The sequence below is a fragment of the Podarcis cretensis genome (assembly GCF_951804945.1).
Source record: "Podarcis cretensis genome assembly, chromosome: 3".
NCBI classification, from domain to species: Eukaryota; Metazoa; Chordata; class Lepidosauria; order Squamata; family Lacertidae; genus Podarcis; species Podarcis cretensis.
The window spans coordinates 20,163,012-20,184,215 of record NC_137172.1 but is presented as its reverse complement, the minus strand read 5'-3'; the positions used below and the strand labels follow the sequence as shown (position 1 = coordinate 20,184,215).

The 21,204-nt window shown below is 46.0% G+C and overlaps 1 protein-coding gene across 1 annotated transcript in view; it reads left to right on the top strand.

Moving 5' to 3' along the window:
- TTC7A (tetratricopeptide repeat domain 7A) overlaps positions 1 to 7,821 on the top strand; it is a 191,029-nt gene extending 183,208 nt beyond the window's left edge. The window contains exon 20 of the mRNA XM_079968587.1: positions 1,555 to 7,821. Within this exon, the coding sequence (XP_079824713.1) occupies positions 1,555 to 1,776 (222 nt within the window). The 3' untranslated portion in view covers positions 1,777 to 7,821. The remainder of the gene's footprint in view (positions 1 to 1,554) is intronic.
- Positions 7,822 to 21,204: the final 13,383 nt, after the last annotated feature.

Sequence of the window (21,204 nt, the reverse complement as noted above, 5' to 3'; positions counted from 1 at the left end):
AGGGGTGGGTTCTTCAGGGAAACAAAGTGTTCAGTGCTATATGTCATACCAGCTTTAGGGAGTCAAAAATACAGAGCTGTAAAAAATGGGGAAAGAGACTGTAATCCTTCAGCCCAATCCTGAGACCCAGGAAGCTATCAGCATTTTTATATCCTGAGCTGCTTCCACAATGGGCATTTACTGCAGAATAACAGGGCATCTGAGCAACGCCATGAACAAAAGACCCCATGTTTTTTCTTCCATTCATCATTGAGGTGGATAGGTTCTGAGCTCAGAAAACCCAGTGGTTTATTTTATAAAGAACACACACACACACACAATGGAACAGCTGGATGATTTCCCCAGGTGTAGATGACTTCTTGTGCAGCTATTCTGTCCAGCTGTGGTCTAGCTTTTTCCTAAATTGATCTAGCCATTTCAGCTCTTATCTCCACAACCTTTCCCTTTCCAAATTGCATGCCTTTATATCCCTTTCTGTTATCTCCACCCCACCCCCCTTAAAATGAAGTGGGGCAGCAGAATCACACACAAACACACACACAACCTGGAAACTGTAGTTTGAGGTTCCTGGGAATTGTAGTTCTGTGAGGGATAAACTACAGCTCTCTAGATGCATTTTTTTGGAGGGAGCACTTTAAATGTACGGTATGTACACAGCCATAATCCCCCTGGGAAAGGATTTTGTCCCCCAGTGCCACACCACTATTCCAAGCAGTTGTTTCTTTCCTAGTTCCAGTCAGCAGGAAGGCCGGGCTGGTTTCACTAAGTCCTGAATGCAAAAGGGAGGAGGGGACAGATTGCAGGGGTGAAACTGTGGGAGGCAGGAGGGTTTGGGACTCCTTGCCACTTTATCCCTGTATATGGTATCCCCCTCTTTTCTTTTTCTTTTACCAAAAGTACACAGAAGTATGATAAACAGAAAGGAAGCAAGGGGGAAAGAAGAAAAACACAGCAGGCAGTTTCTAAATGAATGATAAACTGAGCATAGGTATCATATATGTCCTCCTTTTGCCATCTATTTACCTAAAAAGTTATACAAATTTACATTTCCTTGTGCTTTATTACACCGACACATTATGGCTTCAGTACATCCCATACTGCTGTTACCAGCTGCAACTGGAAAAAAAGGTACTCACCCCGGAGGACTAGATAATAAAAATATGGGGTATAGTTTAAAATGGCACCACCTTTTTAAAGTGGCACATCCTGCCCCACCACTGTGTTTGAAGAAGCAGGCCTGCCACCAGGATGTAAGGTGTGATGGATTGGATCAGACTTCCCCAACCTGGTGCTCTCCAATGTTTTATCCTGCAACTCCCAACAGCCCCAGACAGCATGTCCAATGGCGTGTGTGTGTGTGTGTGTGTGTGTGTGTGTGTGTGTGTGTGATGGTCCAAAACATCTGCATGGTTGGAGCAGGATGCTGTTGGAGGATGAGCAAGATGACTCTGCAGAAGGCAACTTCCTATTTTCATGTCTGGTTCCCTTGCCGGACACACTACTGAACGGCTTGGTTTTATTATGCGCTAACACCGGGTTGCTTTTCCTTGACAGGGGCTGGTGCTGAACAGGCTCGGGCGGAGAAACTTGGCTCAGAAGGTTCTGCAGGACGCAGTCCAGGTACAGAGCACCAGCCACAAAGCCTGGAACAGCCTTGGAGAAGTGCTTCATGCTCAGGGGAAAAACGAAGCAGCTGTGGAATGCTTCCTGACGGCTCTGGACCTCGAATCCAGCAGCCCCGTCGTGCCATTCACGGTCATCCCCAGGGAACTGTGATGGCGTAGAATTTCTTCCATGCACATGCGTTCCGTGGAGGTAGTTCCAACAGCACACATATCAAAAAAGCAATTTGTTTACAGTGCAATAAATATATATATACGTGGCTCCTTTTGTTAACCTAGAATTCAGAAACCTTTACCCAAGGAAGTGGCTCTATTTCAGGGATAATGCGTTTTCCCAACATGCAGATTGCAATATATATTATTGTTGGTGGGGAAATGCGATTATTTTTCTGGCTGCTGGGGCTGCTGCAATTTGCGGTGCTGCCTTGAACGTCCCTTCACCCAAAAACACGGGCCATCCAGAATGCATGGCAGCGCCGCAGGCCCTTGTATACTCTCCTGTCCTTTCTTCAGATTGGAAAAATGGAACATTTGGTGGCAGATTGGGGAGTGGGGATTGTATGTCACACGCCTGGCAGGTCACAATTTCCTTGGCTGAATCAGCTTGGTGGGTTTTGCAAGCCTAACATAATGCGGTTCTGCGCATATTGTTGGCACCTATTGGATAGTGTCTGTGACATTGCTGATGAGCAATGCAAGGCCTTTCCCAAGTCTGCATCATGCTGTCATCTTTACACCACCCCTAAGCAAGAAAAAATGCATGTGCTGTAAAACTAACTAGTATAAAGACTCAGGGTTTGTGCGGGTGGGGGGAACCTTGCCAGTTCACTCTTGGCATAAGACTTCTAGGTTGCTTTACTCAGAAAAGGGGAAAGTACTTCTGCAAATCCTGGAGTTTTCCCAACCTGACTGATACCTCCTCCTTATGCATGGATGGATGCTGGTGTTTTCACTACATAAGCCAGAGATGGCCTGGTGGACCAAATCTTTTATCTTCTACCACCCCACCAGCCAACTTTGACAGCTGGGCAGGGCCACCCACTTGTCAATCACCTGGTGTCACAATGGCGTTCGGCTGACGAGTGGGCAGTCCCGCCGCCTGTCAAAGTTGACCTGCAGGGTGGGAGGAGGGGATCTGCTTCGCTGGTTTTTTCCCCAGAGGGAACATTATGGAGAAACAGCACCCAGCAGGACTGAACCCCAGTAATGTCACCAGTTGACATATAGGTGTGGTTTGGGGGGGGGGGAATGGCCTCGGAGGGAGAGATGTACCCCCCCCCCTACCACGCTGGTGGGACAAGATCAGCAAAGCCTCCGGAGTTTTCCCATTCCTGACACAAACAATGGCATTGGGAATAGAGGGGGTGATAGTTTCAGTAATGTTTAGGACTGCAGACTTGTTCATGGCTTTGCTCCTCTCGCTTTAATAGCAATTTTCCTTACACACTAAAATGTGAAGCCTTTCCCCATCAACAGCACCCTGAAAGGAAGGGCTTCCTCTTCCCTTTATGTTTGTCAGACTGTAGTTTACATGACATGACCATATTCCTGCACTGAAGAGGATTGGTCTAGACAACCTTCCAGCTCCACAGTTCTAGGATTCTATATGGCCCTGCTCCACAGCACGAGCTGCCTTTCTTCCAGATATCAAGGCCATCTAAACAAATGGACTAGGCCCAAGCACGGCTTTTATTTTCCAAGGATGTCTGATGGATTGTGAAGAGGCCTGTTTTAAAAAGTAGGACACGGAGGGGGCGCTATACCCTAACTGCCCATCTCTCCCTCAAAACCAAGATTTGTTCCGTTCTGAATGTGTGCAGTTTTCTGAAGGAATTTATCACATTGTGCAGGTACACAGAACCAAAGAGTTGAAAGGCCGCTTAATCCAACCTCCCTGTATTCAGTGGAGGAGGTTGTAACTACTGCAACACCCCTGATGGATGGCCATCCAGACTTTGCTTAAACACCGACAGCGAAGGAGAGCCCATCACCTCCTGAGGCAGAATCTGTTCTATGCTCAAACAGCTCATAAGAACATAAGACGAGCCTGTTGGATCAGGCCAATGGCCCACCTAGTCCAGCATCTCGTTCTATTACTGTAAAGAAAGGTTCTTCCGCCATTTTGATGACTTTCCCACTGATTTGTTCTTCCCTCTGGAGGAACAGAGAACAAGTCTGCTCCATCCTTCAGTGACACTCCTTTAATTATTTGGAGGCAGCTATTGTAATGTCTCCCTTTAACCTTGTTTTCTCTAAACATACCCAGCTCTTTCCATCGTTGCTCATTGAACTTAGGTTTCCAAAACCAATTGTCATCCTAGGTTAGAAGTGTTCCGGTTTGTCAATCTCTTCCTTAAAATATGGCGCCCGGAACTCCTCCAGCTTTTCAACAAAGCCTCCAGATTGTGATTACGCAAAGATATACACACATAGGAAGAGAAATAAAACGGGTCTGTTTTGGCTGCTTACTCTGAAAGAAGCCCATAGGCCTTAACAGGGTTACTCAAGGGACTGCGCTGTCAAAGCACACAGACATTATGCGCCTCTGTGCTAATGGCATCAAGCAGCAAGACTGAATTTTGGATATCAAAACTAAGGGCCTTCGTCAGTTCACGTTTTCCCAGTTGTTAATATTTGATTCTGTTTTAGATATTCGTTGCAAGGAAAAATACCGGATCATATAATTTGACCGAGCTTTGTTTTTAGTGATTATACTTTAGAAAACATTTATGTATTTAGGATAAGTAGGTAGAATATATATGCCTGTGTTTTACTTTGATGCTGTACATCACAGGACTGTCATCCATCCATCTCTTTATGTGGCATTAGACAGCCATAATTAAGCACTTTGGTAACTTCACTGGGAGACTTAAGCATGGGGCTAAGTCCCTTCATTGAAATCAAAACTGTCAAAACATACTGTATCATACCCCGTGGTGGTGGTGGTGGTTTTAATGAGCATATAAAGTGTTAAATATGTTTACTCATGGAAGTTTCTGCCTAGGGTTCTATATCTGCATTGTTGCCTTAAATCAGGGGTGGGGAACCTGTGACCCTCTAGATCAGGCCCAGGCAACCTTCGGCCCTCCAGATGTTTTGGCCTACAACTCCCATGATCCCTAGCTAACAGGACCGGTGGCCAGGGATGATGGGAGTTGTAGTCCAAAAACATCTGGAGGGCGGAAGGTTGTCTATGCCTGCTCTAGATGTTGTAATCCAAGAGCATTGTCCATGCTAGTTGGTCTGATCAGAGTCCCTGCCTTAAATTATTGCACCGCGGTCTAGCAGAGGGAGAAGATGCAGCATTGGCCAGAAATAGCACTGTTGCAACTAGGCTTGAGGCAGCTCCATTTGGCAGAGCTCTAAAACCTCAGCAGGGCCTTTCATCCAGCCCAGTAATAATTATTATTATTATTATTATTATTATTATTATTATTATTATTTTATATCCCGCCCTCCACAGCCGAAGCCGGGCTCAGAGTGGCTAACAACAGTAAAAATATCACAGTTTACATAAAATCACAATCAATTAATTGAAATACATTCTAAAATCAATTCATTCTAAAATCAATTCAGAGTCAAATTAATGGCAACCATTGGGCTAGAGTTCTATGAGGATTACAGAAGGAGGGGGTCAGACTGCGCCTTGGCCAAAGGCCTGGTAGCACAGCTCTGTCTTGCAGGCCCTGCAGAAAGATGTCAAGTCCCACAGGGCCCTGGTAGACATGGCAGGCCACAGAGAGGGGCACGAGACATGAGGGTGCTGTTTTGGGAAGCAGCAGTGCATTTTTTACATTATCGAGTGGTGTCCTAAGAGCACTTCATGTACATTCAGTAGCTGGGCTACTAAAGTCAAGTGAGCATCGCTGAGGAGTAACATAGATGTTCAGCTGCTGTCAGGGAGGGATGTTTGTCAGCAACAGGGAGCGGGTGCGACACATTGAGGGCAAAACGAAAAATCTCCCGCAACGTTCTGCGAGCCCACTGCAGGGTGTTACAGTAACCCATGTAGTCCGGCAACATCTAAAGCAGGGTTTCCCAAACTGGGGTCTCCAGCTGTTTTTGGACTACAAGTCCCATCATCCCTAGCTAGCAGGACCACTGTTCAGGGATGATGGGAATTGTAGTCCAAAAACAGCGGGAGACCCAGGTTTTGGGGAAACCATGATCTAGAGCAAGGATGGCTAACACTGGGCCTGCAAGGCCTGATGCATCACCCCGAGCAAGTTTTTTCCTCCCCCCCTCAACACCCAATAGAATTTGGTGGAAGCTAAAATATATTTTTTAATGTAGACACAATGATGGGGGCAGCAGAAAGGCTTAAGCCTTTCCACCCAGACCAGTGCCTAGATGGTGATGGCGATTGCCCCTCCCTGGGCATCAGATCAATCGCCAGATGCCTCAGCTGATTTGCATGGATCACCCAAGGAGGGGAGCTGCGTACCTCTTGTGCGTGAGCATGCGCAGAAGACAGAGCGCGTGCATGCAAAACTGCGGGGTGACGCTCACTTTTGCCACACTCATCATTGGCATGCGTCCCCCAGGAGATTAGCTGAGGGGAAATGTGTCCCTCTGGCCTAAAGGTTAGCTACCCCCAGTCTAAAGGATGGCAGGTTCCCCAGCCCTGATCTAGAAAAACTGACTACTGCGATATTGTGCTCTAGGAAATACTGGACCAAACTCAAGGCACCTCTGTGCAAACAAGAAACAAGTGTTATTGACTTCTTACAACCGATGAGCATAACCTTTTGTCACCAAAACAAAAGGACTTGCATAATCCTGCACCATATAATGTTGAAACAGGAATTTCATGCAATATATGTTGTTTGCGGCACAGATGGAGAAAAACATATCATTCCATGTAAATGGTCCTGTTAGCTCTTGATGTTTGCTCTTCCCAGCTCAGGAATCAGAGAGAGGAGACAGGCCTTCAGGGAACTTCTATGCTGGTATTTCAGTGGCCTTGCCAGTCGCTTTTGATTGTTTTCTTGCAATTCACTCACCTGAGCAAGTGCATTTTCCCCCAAAGGCCTTTTGCATTAAACAGTGAAAGAGAATGTGTGCACTTTCAAAGTCCTGTTGCACTATTATCAAAGTTTACACACTCCCACTAGCAGATTGAGTTAAAAAATAAAATAAAAAGGGAGAGCGCCCCTTAACTACTTCACTTCTCTCATTCTCAGGGACCAACATCACCTCAGTAGCCTAGACTAGGCTTTTGCAGCCCAAGCGTTAGAAAACGAGGCCACTTTGAGGCCTGTTTTATGCTGTGTACGTTAATCATAGTGCAATCATGAAAGTGGCATGTGGTAGTTCAGTGGTATAGCCCCTGCTTTGCTTGCATGGCCCAGTCTCTGACCCTTAGCAACCTGCCAAAAGGCCCCCTTTAATTTTTGCACCCATATTCTGGAGGCGAAAATTGGCATTTCAGTGGGGTGGCAATGTGGAGGGAAGCCCTTGCCTTCGCCATGCAGCACGCTCAAAAATTATGCCACGTACTCATGTAGTATCATTCCCAGAGTTGGGGAGTGGCAAGCAACCTTGGAATAATGCTTTATGGACCAGGACTTTGGCAAACCTGCATAGCCCTGCATTCAGCGCTGCATAAATCTCAAATGTCACCTTTGTATCTGAGAGTCTCTAAGAGGTGTTATTCCTGTACAGCGGAGCAAACCAAATATTTCTCCTATTCCAGTGACTGTTGCTATTTATTAGATTTGCTCATTGTCCTTCTACAGGAAAAATACTATACCTAAAAGGCATGATCAAGCAAAATCTAGTTGCATTTAAATCCCATTGAAAGCAATGAAACTACTACTATTCATGACAAACACAAATCCTGTTGATCTACACTCTGTAGGTTTTATTTGAGACTCACTTTTGTTGGGTTACATCTTTTCCGGAAGGGGGTTAGTTTAGGAGCCTTTGACTGATGTTCATCAGCCATATGGGGGACTAAAGTTCATCCAGTTTCCCCAACGGCTTCAGGATATTCCAAACAAAACTACCGTTTCCCCTCTTGCAGCCAGCCACCATTCTAAAATGTAGCATCCTCAAGGAAGCCGCACATAATATCTGATTTTATTTACAAACTAGTTTGTGATGCTGCTGAGATTTGATATGCCTTTTCGTATGAAATGTGAGAGCATTGAGTTTCAAATGACTCTCACTAGATGAATAAACAAATTCCATGGAGAAAGATGTGTTGTGTTGTGTGTGCAGTCATTTCCTGCTGCTTGTCGTTCTTTGCAATTCATGCTTCCTGCAAATATCACAAGCTTTCGGGAATCCAATCCTGAGAAAAGCCTCCAGTGAACTCCTGGTTGCAAAAGACAATTTAACACATGTCCAGCAATTCATGTGCAATGGAATCGTGAATCTTCAAGGAGGTTTGAGACAGGTGCTGTCTCACAGTGTCCATGACTCAACGCTGAGATTGGATCAGCCCGATTTGCCAATTCAAGTCACATCATCTAATTCCCCCTGGCCCTGACCTGATGGGAAAGTGGTGAGAGTTTGACAGGATGTGCTAAATAGAAATAAACTACACGACCTAAACGGAGCTAAAGCAGGCTACAATTCACAGGGAGTGATTGTACAAACTCTCCCTCAGGGATTATCTTAATCTGTGTTAGTCCAAAGGGATTATCCTAATCCAGGTTAGAGATGGTGAGAACTAGCCCTGAATGGCTCCCTGGTTCCAAGGCCCACAAAAGAAGAGATAGGTTTTCAGCTGGTGGGGACTGCCATCAGCGCCACCCCACCCCACCCCACCCCAAAGCCACTGGGTGCACCATTACTGAAACAGAGGCATTGTGGGAGATCATAGGAAGCTGCTTGATGCAACTCAGACCACAAGTCATTCCAGCTCAATGCTAAACACTGATGAGAAGCTGTTTTCCGGGGTTTCAGGTGAGTATAGTTCAGGCCTACCTGAAGATGCTGGGGAGTCAACGTGGGACCTCCTGCATTTAAACACATTCTGCAGACCTTCTTTATGCAGACAAGACCCACAAGGCCAAAGTTTACTGCTCCATCATCACCTGAGGTGATGGGTCAATGATGTTTTAAAAGCTAGGGTGGGTAGCAGCCTTGTCTGCCCCTCCAGGACGTGAAAAAGCCAAGGATTTCTGTGTCTCCTCCAGCGCCAGAAAGGAAGGGGTCTTTTTTTACCACCCCAAGCCCTCTTTTCCAGCAAAGGTGTGTGTGTTTGAAAGATCTGCCTCAGACAAAAAGACAAAATAATTACAGGATGCAAAGGAGAAGCGGGTGGCTATGGGATGCGGGTGGCGCTGTGGTCTAAACCACAGAGCCCAGGGCTTGCAGATCAGAAGGTCGGCGGTTTGAATCCCCGCGACGGGGTGAGCTCCCGTTGCTCGGTCCCTGCTCCTGCCCACCTAGCAGTTCGAAAGCACCTCAAAGTGCAAGTAGATAAATAGGTACAGCTCTGGCGGGAAGGTAAACGGTGTTTCCGTGTGCTGTTCTGATTCACCAGAAGCGGTTTAGTCATGCTGGCCACATGACCCGGAAGCTGTCTGCGGACAAACGCTGGCTCTCTCAGCCAATAAAGCGAGATGAGCGCCGCAAACCCCAGAGTCATTCGCGACTGGACTTAACTGTCAGGGGTCCCTTTACCTTTACCTTTAAGGAGACCTGCTCACATTTGTACAGAACGGCCTGCAACTTTTTCCTGCGGTTCAAGCAGACAAACCTCTTTTTTCTTCTCAAAGCAGTTTGCAAAGAGATATACAGCAAAATAAAATGATAATGTAATACAACAACCAGCTGAAACAACCTTTCTGTTTCAGAATGCTATGGAAACCCTGCGCAAGAGCAGTTTGCCGCTTTGAGAAGTACGAGTGCTGCCATCCTTAGAAGCGCTTGGAAACAGGTGCTTAGAAATTTGTCCTGTTCCCATCCCTGCCTGCACTCCATCGTCATATGAGAGGCGAAACTGCAGCTGCCTTCACAATGACGTGTATTTATTTCAGGGGAAATGTGAGTTCAAGGGGTTAAGGGCAGTCTGGCCATTGTGGGTCAGAGGTAGCTGGCTGATCAGCCTACAAGTCATTGTCTGGCTGAGGTAATTAGCAAATGAATGTTGCCTCCGAAGAGGATCCAAGGCTGCAAATCCCCTTGTCCTAGGCTGACAACATAAACACTGCCTTAGATTACAAGCTTCGGTTTCCAGAGCAGAAACCTGCTCAAACCAGACCGCTAGGAATTCATTATCCGTGTGAAAGGATAATAACTTGCTCCAAGGATAACCTGCAAGAAAAAGAGATGGAGGTTTTTTTTCAAAAGGAGAAAAGAACACCACAACTTTACCACAAGGCATGATTCACCTTTTAGAGCAGAGTGGAGAACATGAGCCATGGGGGCCAAAGGCAGCCCTCGAATTCTCCATCTGGCCCTCAGGACTCTCCTCACACCACACCCCAGGTCACAAGTCTCACCTGCCCTGCTTCACACCCTCTCGGAGTGTTTTTCCGTGGTTGGACTGGGATTTGAACTCAGATCATGCCTTTTGCATTCCCCGATGGATTGGGGAGATATATTTTGCGGGGTTGCTGCTGTTGTTCTTTTACTGTACATTTCAGCAGTTCAAACCCTTTTGAATTGGTCCTGAAAAACCTTAACTTCCTGTAACCTCCAGCCGTGAGCAAAAATGTTTACACAGCCTGGATGTGACTCGTGTTGATCCAGGACTATACCCCATGAGTAGCTTCTAAACAGCTGCTTCCTTTTCTTTCTTTCTTTTTTATTTTTTAGAATTGTTTATTAAGGTTTTCAATTAAGTACTGAACTGACAAAGCAGATAATGGAGGCAAAAATGATCGCATAAACCATGGGTAGGCAAACTAAGGCCCGGGGGCCAGATCCAGGAATCAGCATGTTTTTACATGAGTAGAATGTGTCTTTTTATTTATTCGTTCATTTTTTTTTCTAAATATAGTCCGGCCCCCCACAAGGTCTGAGGAACAGCGGATCGGCCCGCTGCTGAAAAAGCTTGCTGACCCCTGGCATAAACTGAAACATAAACTAACACTAACATTTCTTTTGTGTGTGGCAACAAAGAAGAAAACAAAAGTGGCTATCATAGGAGAGAAGTCCGTTACACAGAGCAGACCAGATTAAAATATCTCTCTCTTTCATATTTATCAAAATGCATATGGATGATCTCATTGATGGAAGGTATTCCCTCTTGCTAATTGCATTATTAGTATTCAGGAAGAATCAGCAAATCATGTATTAATTCTCTTATCTGGTGTGTGTAGTGAAATAATATCTACTGATTACTTCAAAGCAGAAATACACTTGCGGGCAAAGAAGATTGAAAGCAGATTTTGATGTGAAATAAGAAGTTTGGGTTGTTCCTGACTTTTCAAACGTGTCTTTTGTAAATAATGTAACTGGATCGGTTGCACCTTCTAGGTAACTGCACACAATTTTCAAACTGACATTCATTTGCCAAAACCATTGATTGACCTCAGTGAAAATTGGCACTGGTCAGTAGCAAATATCACTAGCCCTCCTATTCTGTCAGACCTCATTCCCATATAACTGGAGGCCAAAGCAGGGTTTTTCCCCCAGCCAGAACTCACCAAATCTCAGTTCTGGCACCTCTCAGGTGCACACCATTGCCATTCTAAGAGAAAAAGGAAGGTGTTCATGGTGAGTTCCAGCACCTCTTTTTCTAGAAAAACAGCACTGATCATAATAAAATAAAACAATACTTTCATACTGGCTCCAGGTGGAGTTTCTGGTCAGGTTTAAGGTGCTGGTTTTGACCTTTAAAGCCCTTTGTGGCTTAGGGCCCTCGTATTTATGGGACTGCCTCTCCTGGTATGACCCGCAAAGGAACTTCAGGTCCATGAACAATCACAGTTTAGAGGTCCCGGGCCCTAAGGAAGTCAGATTATCCTCCACCAGGGCCAGGGCCCTTTCAGTGATGGTTCCGACCTGGTGGGATGCTCTGTCCCATGAGACCAGGGCCCTGCAGGATTTAACTTCCTTCTGCAGGGCCTGTAAGACAGAGCTATTCCGCCTGGCTTTCAATTTGAACTTAGCCTGATCTTTTATTCCCCTTCCTTCCTTCCTTCCTTCCTTCCCTCCCCTTCCCCTTTTTATAAAGATTACCCGCTCTGGAATCCCACAGCTAATTCTCCCCTGGTCTCCTCACTGGCCCAAATAGGACTAATTTAGCCAGCTAGCCCTGGTGATCATCTAATGTTTATTGGATGGATTTCCCCCCTAAATTGATTTTTGAAATCTGAATTTATTGTTATTCACGTTTTATACTGTATTTTAAGCTGTTTTTTGTTGCATCAATTAAGTGTTTAAAATTTGTTGTTAGCCGCCCATAGCCCGGTTTTCTGAACTGGGAAGGGCGGGGTATAAAAAAATATATTATTATTATTATTATTATTATTATTATTATTATTATTAGCTTCCATACATATACACAACTTGAGCATAGGATGAAGAAGCTCACAGCATTAAACATCCTCTTAAACTTCCCCTTTTAGGCTTCCAGCACACACAGGTCTCTGTGTCTCCCAGCTTCCAGCTTGCACATGTCATGACTCTGGCTGTTGTTCTAGAATCATAGAATCATAGAGTTGGAAGAGACCACAAGGGCCATCGAGTCCAACCCCCTGCCAAGCAGGAAACAAGATCACATGGCCTTCACTCCTCACAACTGCCTCGTTGGGGCAAGACCTGCTGGGAAGAGTCGCTGTGCCCACTAGGCCTGAGTGAGTCCACTGACACCTTGTGAGTTATCGCTGACCTCTACCCGATGCCCACCCTGACACATTGTGTGTAAAACCAGTGGGCTGGCCCTAGCGACATCATTGGGGTCTGAAACATTGGGGTTTCACCGTTGGCCCCGATGTTCACCCCAAGTGGGGACGAAAAGCCAGCCGCTGCCGTGAACAGCAACCAAACTCTTGCATCACCTCAGCAAGACAATGAAAAAAAGCCCTTTCCGTTCTTCTGCATCTGCCACCTGCCTGAACCAGCCCCCTCGCCTCGTGTGTGTTTTCAGTGTAACCGAAATAGATTTTCAGTGTGTAAACAGTCATTCTACCCGCCTCATCCATATTTGATGGATACGCCTGTGCAGTGGATACTCGGATCCGCTCGGTAAGTGATAAGAAACCAGATACAATAGTGTCACAGGCCCTTCTCAGTTACATGGCACGGGTGGCAGCTGTTATTCTAGGCAGCTTGCAGTGTAATGGGTGCTGGAGGGATAGGAAAATTAATTAGAGGTATATATTGCGGAAATCGCCTTTTCCACATTCAGTGCCGAGCCGCCTTTAATAGAAAGGTCTACTCGGGGTTGCCAAGTTCATGGAAAGTCATTCCTCCCACTGAGCTGTCAAGGCCCCCCACAAGGGCAGGAATAAGGCCATTAAGCCAAGGCATGAAGGATGACTAAGATTCCCTTTCACCCAATAGGATTTATAAGGTGCTGTCACCTGTGAGCCCCCTGCCCCCACCTCATGCCGCTGATAAGCTGGCGCGATGTCATGGGATGCTTGCAAAAATTCCAAATTCTGAAGGGTAAGGGCTGATTGCCTAGATAGTCGAGAATCTGTGCAGCTGCTTTTGAGGAACAAGTGGTAGCAAGAGTTAGTGCTCTCTCAAGGCCACCCTTTGAGATTCAGAGCTGAACAGGAAACATGCATGTGAATAACTTCGTTTTTTGTTGTGGTGGTTGTTAGGCAGTATATAAATCTTGCTAAATAATAAAGTAAAATAAGTGCCCATCGCAATAGCCACAGGGCACCGCAAGGGTTATTTTTCTTTACATATTTCACACTGGCTCAGTTCTACATATTGATTAAAAATCAATGTCCAAATCTTTCACCATCTATATATTCATCAGTGTAATAACATAAATGCAAAAATTGTGCGAAAGGCTAATGTTATAGGAGAGTCAATTGCCTCCTAGTGGGACCTAGGAATCAGAATGTGCTGAAGCTGTTCTAATGGGATTGTCTAGTAGTAAGAGCCCTCTGGGCATAAGTTGTACCATATATAATAATTTAATATCAATCAATCTGCAACAGAATGTTACAGTGTGGACACTTGCTGTTCTGGCTTCCATAACTCTTTCAGAGTGTTCCACACGACAAATAAATCCAGTTCCCGGGCCTTTGTACCTGGCTGATGTCTTTCCTAGGAAACTGAAGAACACCTAAAAGCAGAAGGTATGAAGTTTATCCTATTCTACAGCCATTCTACAGACATTTTGGCACCTGAGGCGAACAACAAAATGGCGCCTCTCTTCCCACCAGGGAAGAAGGGGTGACTGAATATCTACGTCAGGAACAAGGAGAGACTAATGATCTACATTGGGATCTGCTGCCCCAGTAGATCCTGCCACCTGAGGCAACTGCCACACCTTTCCTCATGGGTGGGCCAGCCCTGCTTACAGAGCCAAAAGAGTTTGTAAAAGGCAAAGATAAAGGACCCCTGACCATTAGGTCCAGTCGTGACCTTAGGTCCAGACCGACTCTTGGGTCGACTCTGGGGTTGCGGCGCTCATCTCGCTTTATTGGCCGAGGGAGCCAGCGTACAGCTTCTGGATCATGTGACCAGCATGACTAAGCTGCTTCTGGTGAACCAGAGCAGCGTACGGAAACGCCGTTTACCTTCCTGCTGGAACGGTACCTATTTATCTACTTGCACTTTGATGTGCTTTCGAACTGCTAGGTTGGCAGGAGCAGGGACCGAGCAATGGGAGCTCACCCCGTTGCAGGGATTTGAACCGCCGACCTTCTGATCGGCAAGTCCTAGGCTCTGTGGTTTAACCCACAGCGCCACCTGTACTCTTTTCAATTGGCAGGTGAGAGAAAGTTACATTAGCCCTGTGCTACACGAGCCTCTTCAGAGGTTAAGGAGATGCATCCTTTTCGTGGTCCAATAGTGGACCTGAAGATACCTGGGGACTGAGTTGCCAATGACCTACTTCCTGAATTACTTCTCTTGTATTTCCTACTTTACTTTCCCCGATGTGTATAATGGTAACTTACTCAACTTTGTGTATACTGCAAGATACATTTCCCCCCCTATTCTTACTAGGCATCATGTATCATTGTTAACACACAGCACATCATCTTTTAGCATTGTTTCTTATCACCTGAGTGTTTTGACGCTCCAGAAATAGAGCTGTTTGCTACAGCAAGTCTTGTCATAATATCCACAAGGGGCGGGTGGGGGGGGGAGAGAGAAAATTTCCAGATTGACTGTTATTTCAGAACATTAAGAATGAAGGAGAAGAGAAGCCAACCATTCATGCTTGGTGGAAAACAAAACAGCAGAGCATTGAAGAAGTGATACGCAGGAAGGGGCATATCTCTGATCCTCTGAGATGAGCCTGCATCTCGACACAATTAGGAGGCGGGAGAAACTGGTGCCTGCATATTGTGGGTGTAGATAGGTAAAGGTAAAGGTACCCCTGCCCGTACGGGCCAGTCGTGTCCGACTCTAGGGTTGTGCGCCCATCTCACTTAAGAGGCCAGGGGCCAGCGCTGTCCGGAGACACGTCCGGGTCACGTGGCCAGCGTGACAAAGCTGCATCTGGCGAGCCAGCGCAGCACACGGAAACGCCGTTTACCTTCCCGCTGGTAAGCGGTCCCTATTTATCTACTTGCACCCGGAGGTGCTTTCGAACTGCTAGGTTGGCAGGCGCTGGGACCGAGCAGCGGGAGCGCACCCCGCCGCAGGGCTTCGAACCGCCGACCTTTCGATCGGCAAGCCCTAGGCGCTGAGGCTTGCACAGAATTCCTGCTCATTTGGGGAACTCCCATTCATTTCAACTTGAAATGAATGGAGACTGCTGCAAACACAGGAAATGTGGCCTACTAAAATGGGGGCTCGGGAACCTTTTCCCTACAATAGGTCATTGGATAGCTCAGTTGGTTAGAGTGCGGTGCTGATAATGCCAAAGTTGCAGGTTCGATCCCCATATAGGACAGCTGCATATTCCTGTACTGCAGGGGGTTGGACTAGGACTCATAGGTAGGCATAGTAAGGCCCGGGGGCCGGATCTGGCCCAATCACCACCTCAATCCGGCCAGCGGACGGTCCAGGAATCAGCATGTTTTTACATGACTAGAATGTGTGCTTTTATTTAAAAGGCATCTCTGGGTTATTTGTGGGGCATAGGAATTCGTTCACCACCCCCCCCCAAAAAAAAATATAGTCCTGCCCCCCACAAGTTCTGAGGGACAGTGGACCGGCCCCCTGCTGAAAAAGTTTGCTGACCCCTGGACTAGGTGATCCTCAGGGTCCTTTCCAACTCTACAATTCTATGATTCTGTTAAAAGTCATCCAGGGCTGCAGTTGATGGATGGAGCCAGAGACCAAAATGGGCCCAACCAAAGTCCCAAATGGGTGTAATTTGAAGGTGAATATATAGCTTTTTTTGCACAACGGGCACCACGCCAGTCCTTCTTTGTCTCACACATAAGGTGAGGGCAGGGAGGTAACTGGTTCATTTTGCTTGTTGACACTTCCCAAAACAATGTACAGCTCACACTTCCCAAAACACTTCCCAAAACAACATGCATACTGAAACACAGCTCTCCTTCAAAGCTTGCACTTTCTCAGAGTTTGTCATTCACCTCCTCCGGCCAAGTCATGTGTACAAAAATAAGCATATTTGGGGGGTGGCGCTGTGGGTTAAACCACAGAGTCTAGAACTTGCCGATCAGAAGGTCGGCGGTTCGAATCCCTGCGACAGGGTGAGGTCCCGTTGCTCAGTCCCTGCTCCTGCCAACCTAGCAGTTTGAAAGCACAAACGCTCTGGCAGGAAGGTAAACAGCGTTTCCGTGCGCTGCTCTGGTTCACCAGAAGCGGCTTAGTCATGCTGGCCACATGACCTGGAAGCTGTCTGCAGACAAACGCCGGCTCCTCGGCCTATAGAGCGAGATGAGCGCCGCAACCCCAGAGTCGGTCACGACTGGACCTAATGGTCAGGGGTCCCTTTACCTTTTACTAATATACAAAAATGCTTCGTGTTAATGGGTATGTTAGGCAATGTTGCATACAAAATGTGCATACAGTGGTACCTCGGGTTACATACGCTTCAGGTTACAGACTCCACTAACCCAGAAATAGTGCTTCAGGTTAAGAACTTTGCTTCAGGATGAGAACAGAAATCGTGCTCCGACGGCGGTGCGGCAGCAGGAGGCCCCATTAGCTAAAGTGGTGCTTCAGGTTAAGAACAGTTTCAGGTTAAGAACAGACCTGCAGAACGAATTAAGTTCTTAACCTGAGGTACCACTGTAATAGAATAAATTCACACTGAAGTTTCCTATAACATTAGATATAGATATAGGTATCTAGTTATATACATCAAACTGTTGTAGAAATGTAAAGAACAGAAATTAGAACTGGATAAAATGAGAAGCAGACATACCAAAACTAACAGATGCGTTCATCCCTAGTCACACGCTTAAACACACACAAAGCAGAAGAGGGGAAAAATTCCCAGTAGGTAGATCCAGAGAACTAGAGGGCACTAAGAACCCCATGATATCAGGCAAAGAGACAATGTAGATTGTCTGCCTCCCCCATCCCAGCTCTAAGGTGTCGGGTGTGTACTAAGGGCAACCCCTAATCCAGACTCCTCTAAGGTTAGGGTGTTGGGACCTCTGTGCATTTGTTTTGATGTTGTTTTTTGCCTAGGATGTAATTCACGATGACCCTTGGGTCAAATCTGTTGCTAGAAGACGATGGCTTGAGTTCCAAGCATGCCAGTCTTGAGTGATGGGCATGCTGTTGTTATGACTGACTGACAGAATTAAAGGCACAGGTGGATCTATACACATACAGATTTTCAAAGCAATTAAAGTTGATGGCCTGCAGAGAGCTTCCTTCACTGTCCTTACATAACCTGTTAGACATTCTGTGCAATGCATCTTGCCAGCTATTGATAATGAGGGAGAAAAGGACTCAGGATCCGAGACAGATAGGGAGGCATTATGTTAATGCATTATGATGGGCAAGACAGTAACTTAATTTGCGACATTGCTGGCTGAGGCAAACCCTGCGTAATTTCCAAAGCTGAGAGATGTGATAGACAGAAAATTGCATTTCTGGCTAGGGGAAGAATCCAGGATAGTGTGAAGGACAGTTTCAAAACTAAACAAGACACGTCCAAGGACCATCTTGAAGGCAAGGCAAGGAGCCAGTTGGATGCTGTGCTGAAAGGTGCTTCATGGACCTTCCAGAATCATCCCAGAGGGATAGGAGAGGGAGGGAAGGAGAGAGAGGGAAGACCAGAATTTGACTGGGTGTTGTGGTTGCTACCCATTGAGGCCTTGGCAGGGGACAGAGGAAAAGGGATGGAGTGGGGAAGGGGTTGGTGGCTGAGTTGGAAAAAAGCTACCTACTCCTTACATAAAAGCAGAGTTGGGGAGTTGCCAAGTACAGCCCCTCCAAAACTCTGTGCCTGGCCCTTGGGACTCTCCCCATTACTCTCCATTCCTGCTTTCCTCAAGCCACTGTTGTTTAAAAAAGCCCACCATTTTCCTCTCAGTGTTTCTCCACTCCTCGTTTCCTCAAACTTCTGCCTTTGTGAAAAACAGCTCCTTCACACACACCCTCTCCTTTCAGTATCACTCCCTTCTTGTGGTACTCAGAGGTTTGAGTACAACTGAGCCAAATGCAGCCCTCCAGATCTCTCTATCCAGCCCTAGGGAATCTACCCAAGCTCACCGCCTCCACCCAGGTCACAGATCCATTACTGAGCACACCCTTTGCATAGTTGGAATGTATCCTTGAACTGCCATCCACACTGCATGTTTACAGATCAGTTAGAGCACATTGCTCCCCCACCCCAAATAATTCTGGGCACTGTAGTTTATCCCTCACACAGCTACAAATCCCAGCACCTTTAACAAACTTGGGATTCCTTGGGGCAAACCACGTGCTTTAAACATATGGTGTGAGTCTCTCCATAATGCCTCTTACTTTCCTGAATGGGGGAGGCAATATGTGTAGAAACCTCAGACTTTCTCCTTCCTGGAATGTCGCCTAGTATTTGGAAGTAAGAATCATACCACTCATTCTTTTGCCTCTGGCCCCATACACCACTGACATGCTCCTGCACCCCAAAGATTATCACTGTGATCCTCCATCTGTAAACTTTTTGCCAGTCCTGATCTAACTGCCCCCTGTTCTTATATCAAAGCATCCCTGAAAGTCCATGTGTGCTTTTCTCCACTCCCAGCCCCGCCCAAGTTTAGTGAAGAATGTGCAACTTTTTCCTTTCTCTTTTTTTAGCCAGCTGATTCCCAAGAGACCTCTGTCATCGCTCGGGCATGTTTACACATGCTGTACATACACACAAAATAGCATTGCTGGATCTCGCAAAGACAATAAATAACAGTCATAGTCAACTTATCCCAAAACCTTTAAAAAACCTTTACAGAAATCACAGTCCTTTCCCATCTTGAGCTCATTATAAGGGAAACCAACTAATGACTTAGAACACAGGTGGAGAAACCTCTGGACCTCCAGATGTTATCAGGCTTCAACTCCCATCAACCCTAGCCAGGCCAAACTAATGAGGATAGCTCGGTCGGCAGAGCATGAGACTCTTAATCTCAGGGTTGTGGGATTGAGCCCCACGTTGGGCAAACGATTCCTGCGTTGTGGGGGTTGGGCTAGATGATCCTTGTGGTCACTTCCATCTCTACAATTCTGTGATTCTATCGCCATTACATCAGCCACACACCCATGCTTTCAAGTCCAAGCTTTTTTTAACCTGGATAGTCGTAGTAGCAATAGTAGCAGTGGTGTTTATAATGAAATAAAATCTCTAGGTGATGTATCTCAAGGGGCTTCGGACAAAGGCATCAGGTCAAGAGTGTCATCTGCCAACTGAGATTCAGCAGGTGCCTTCTGTTCCAACTTTTAAATGTCTCTGGAAAACTTCCCCAGTCCGTTAGACTTATGCAGGCAATTAAGAATGCACCTTTCCACAATAGTTAGCTGATTTCTGGCGTTAACTTTTAATATGTTTTTTTTGGGGGGGGGTATGTTTTCATATACCATTGTTGTAAACTGCTCTGATATTTTCATATGAATAATGGTATATGTATGTATATATGTATAAAAAGGTAAAGGGACCCCTGACCATTAGGTCCCGTCGTGGCCAACTCTGGGGTTGCGGCGCTCATCTCGCTTTATTGGCCGAGGGAGCCGGCGTACAGCTTTCGGGTCATGTGGCCAGCATGACTAAGCCGCTTCTGGTGAAACCAGAGCAGCGCACGTAAATGCCGTTTACCTTCCCGCCGGAGCAGTACCTATTTATCTACTTGCACTTTGACGTGCTTTCGAACTGCTAGGTTGGCAGGAGCAGGGACCAAGCAACGGGAGCTCACCCCATCGCGGGGATTTGAACCGCCAACCTTCTGATCAGCAAGTCCTAGTCTCTGTGGTTTAACCCACAGTGCCACCCACGTCCCCTTGGAAAGCCATTAATTGTCACTTTCCAAATGATGGCAGGTGGCAATGGGTTGGGTCTGCAGCTTGCAAGCAAAGTGGATGAAAATACTAGTGCCAGCAATAGGAAGTGTTGGGTATGAGGTAGCTTGACCTTTCTCGACTCAAGGATGCCTTTGGGGGCATCTACTCTTGTCCAGGCAATGCAGAGCAGCAAGTGTTGCGAAATACATTTGCAGAGTACAGGTCAGGGTGTGAAGTTTCAGGCGAGTGACGGCTGGTCTGGAACGAATGCAACAAATACCGCGTACACCATGCCTCGGGTTGCAAATATTGACACACTTGCAATGTACACAAGGGAGGAATCCTGACATGCTTTAAGACAAAAGCTCCGGCTCTCTTGCTCTCTCCTCAAATGCCATTCCATCTGTGCAATTGTTTGCACAGCATTGTGAAAGAAAGTAAAATAAAAACCCCACTTTATTTCTCATTAGCCTTATCATCCAGCAGGGCTGTGCCTGGCAACCTACACTCGCGCAATAAATAGATTTGTTCCGGTTGCTACTACAAACCTTTGGCTCACATCTGCTCAATATGCACCTCTTCCTAGGAGCTTGAGCCTGCCAGCAAATTTGCTTTTTTCTTGCAACATGCAAAGTGCTGAGCATTTGTTTTTGTTTTTTTAATATAATATTTATTAATAGTTTTTTTTAAATTATAACATAATAAACAAAACATACAAAAAACATCACATTTCATAACATATTTTCTTATCCTTTTTGGACTTCCTCACATCTCCCTCTCCTACGTTCCCAAATATAAAAATTAATTCAGCAATTTATCACCTTGTCCCCACCTTATCTAATTTTCCAATGTTATATCTTAAATTTTAGATATATTCATTTGACTTTTTAAAATTTTTTAGTTTAGCCTAGTTTAGCCTAGTTCAGTTTATCTAATTCAATGGTGCCAAGTTGTTTGTGATCAAGCATCCTCCTTAACATTCATACAGTTTACAATATTTTTGCAAATAGTCCTTAAATTTCTTCCAATCTTCTTCCACCGTCTCCTCTCCCAGGTCTCGAATTCTGCCAGTCATCTCAGCCAGTTCCAT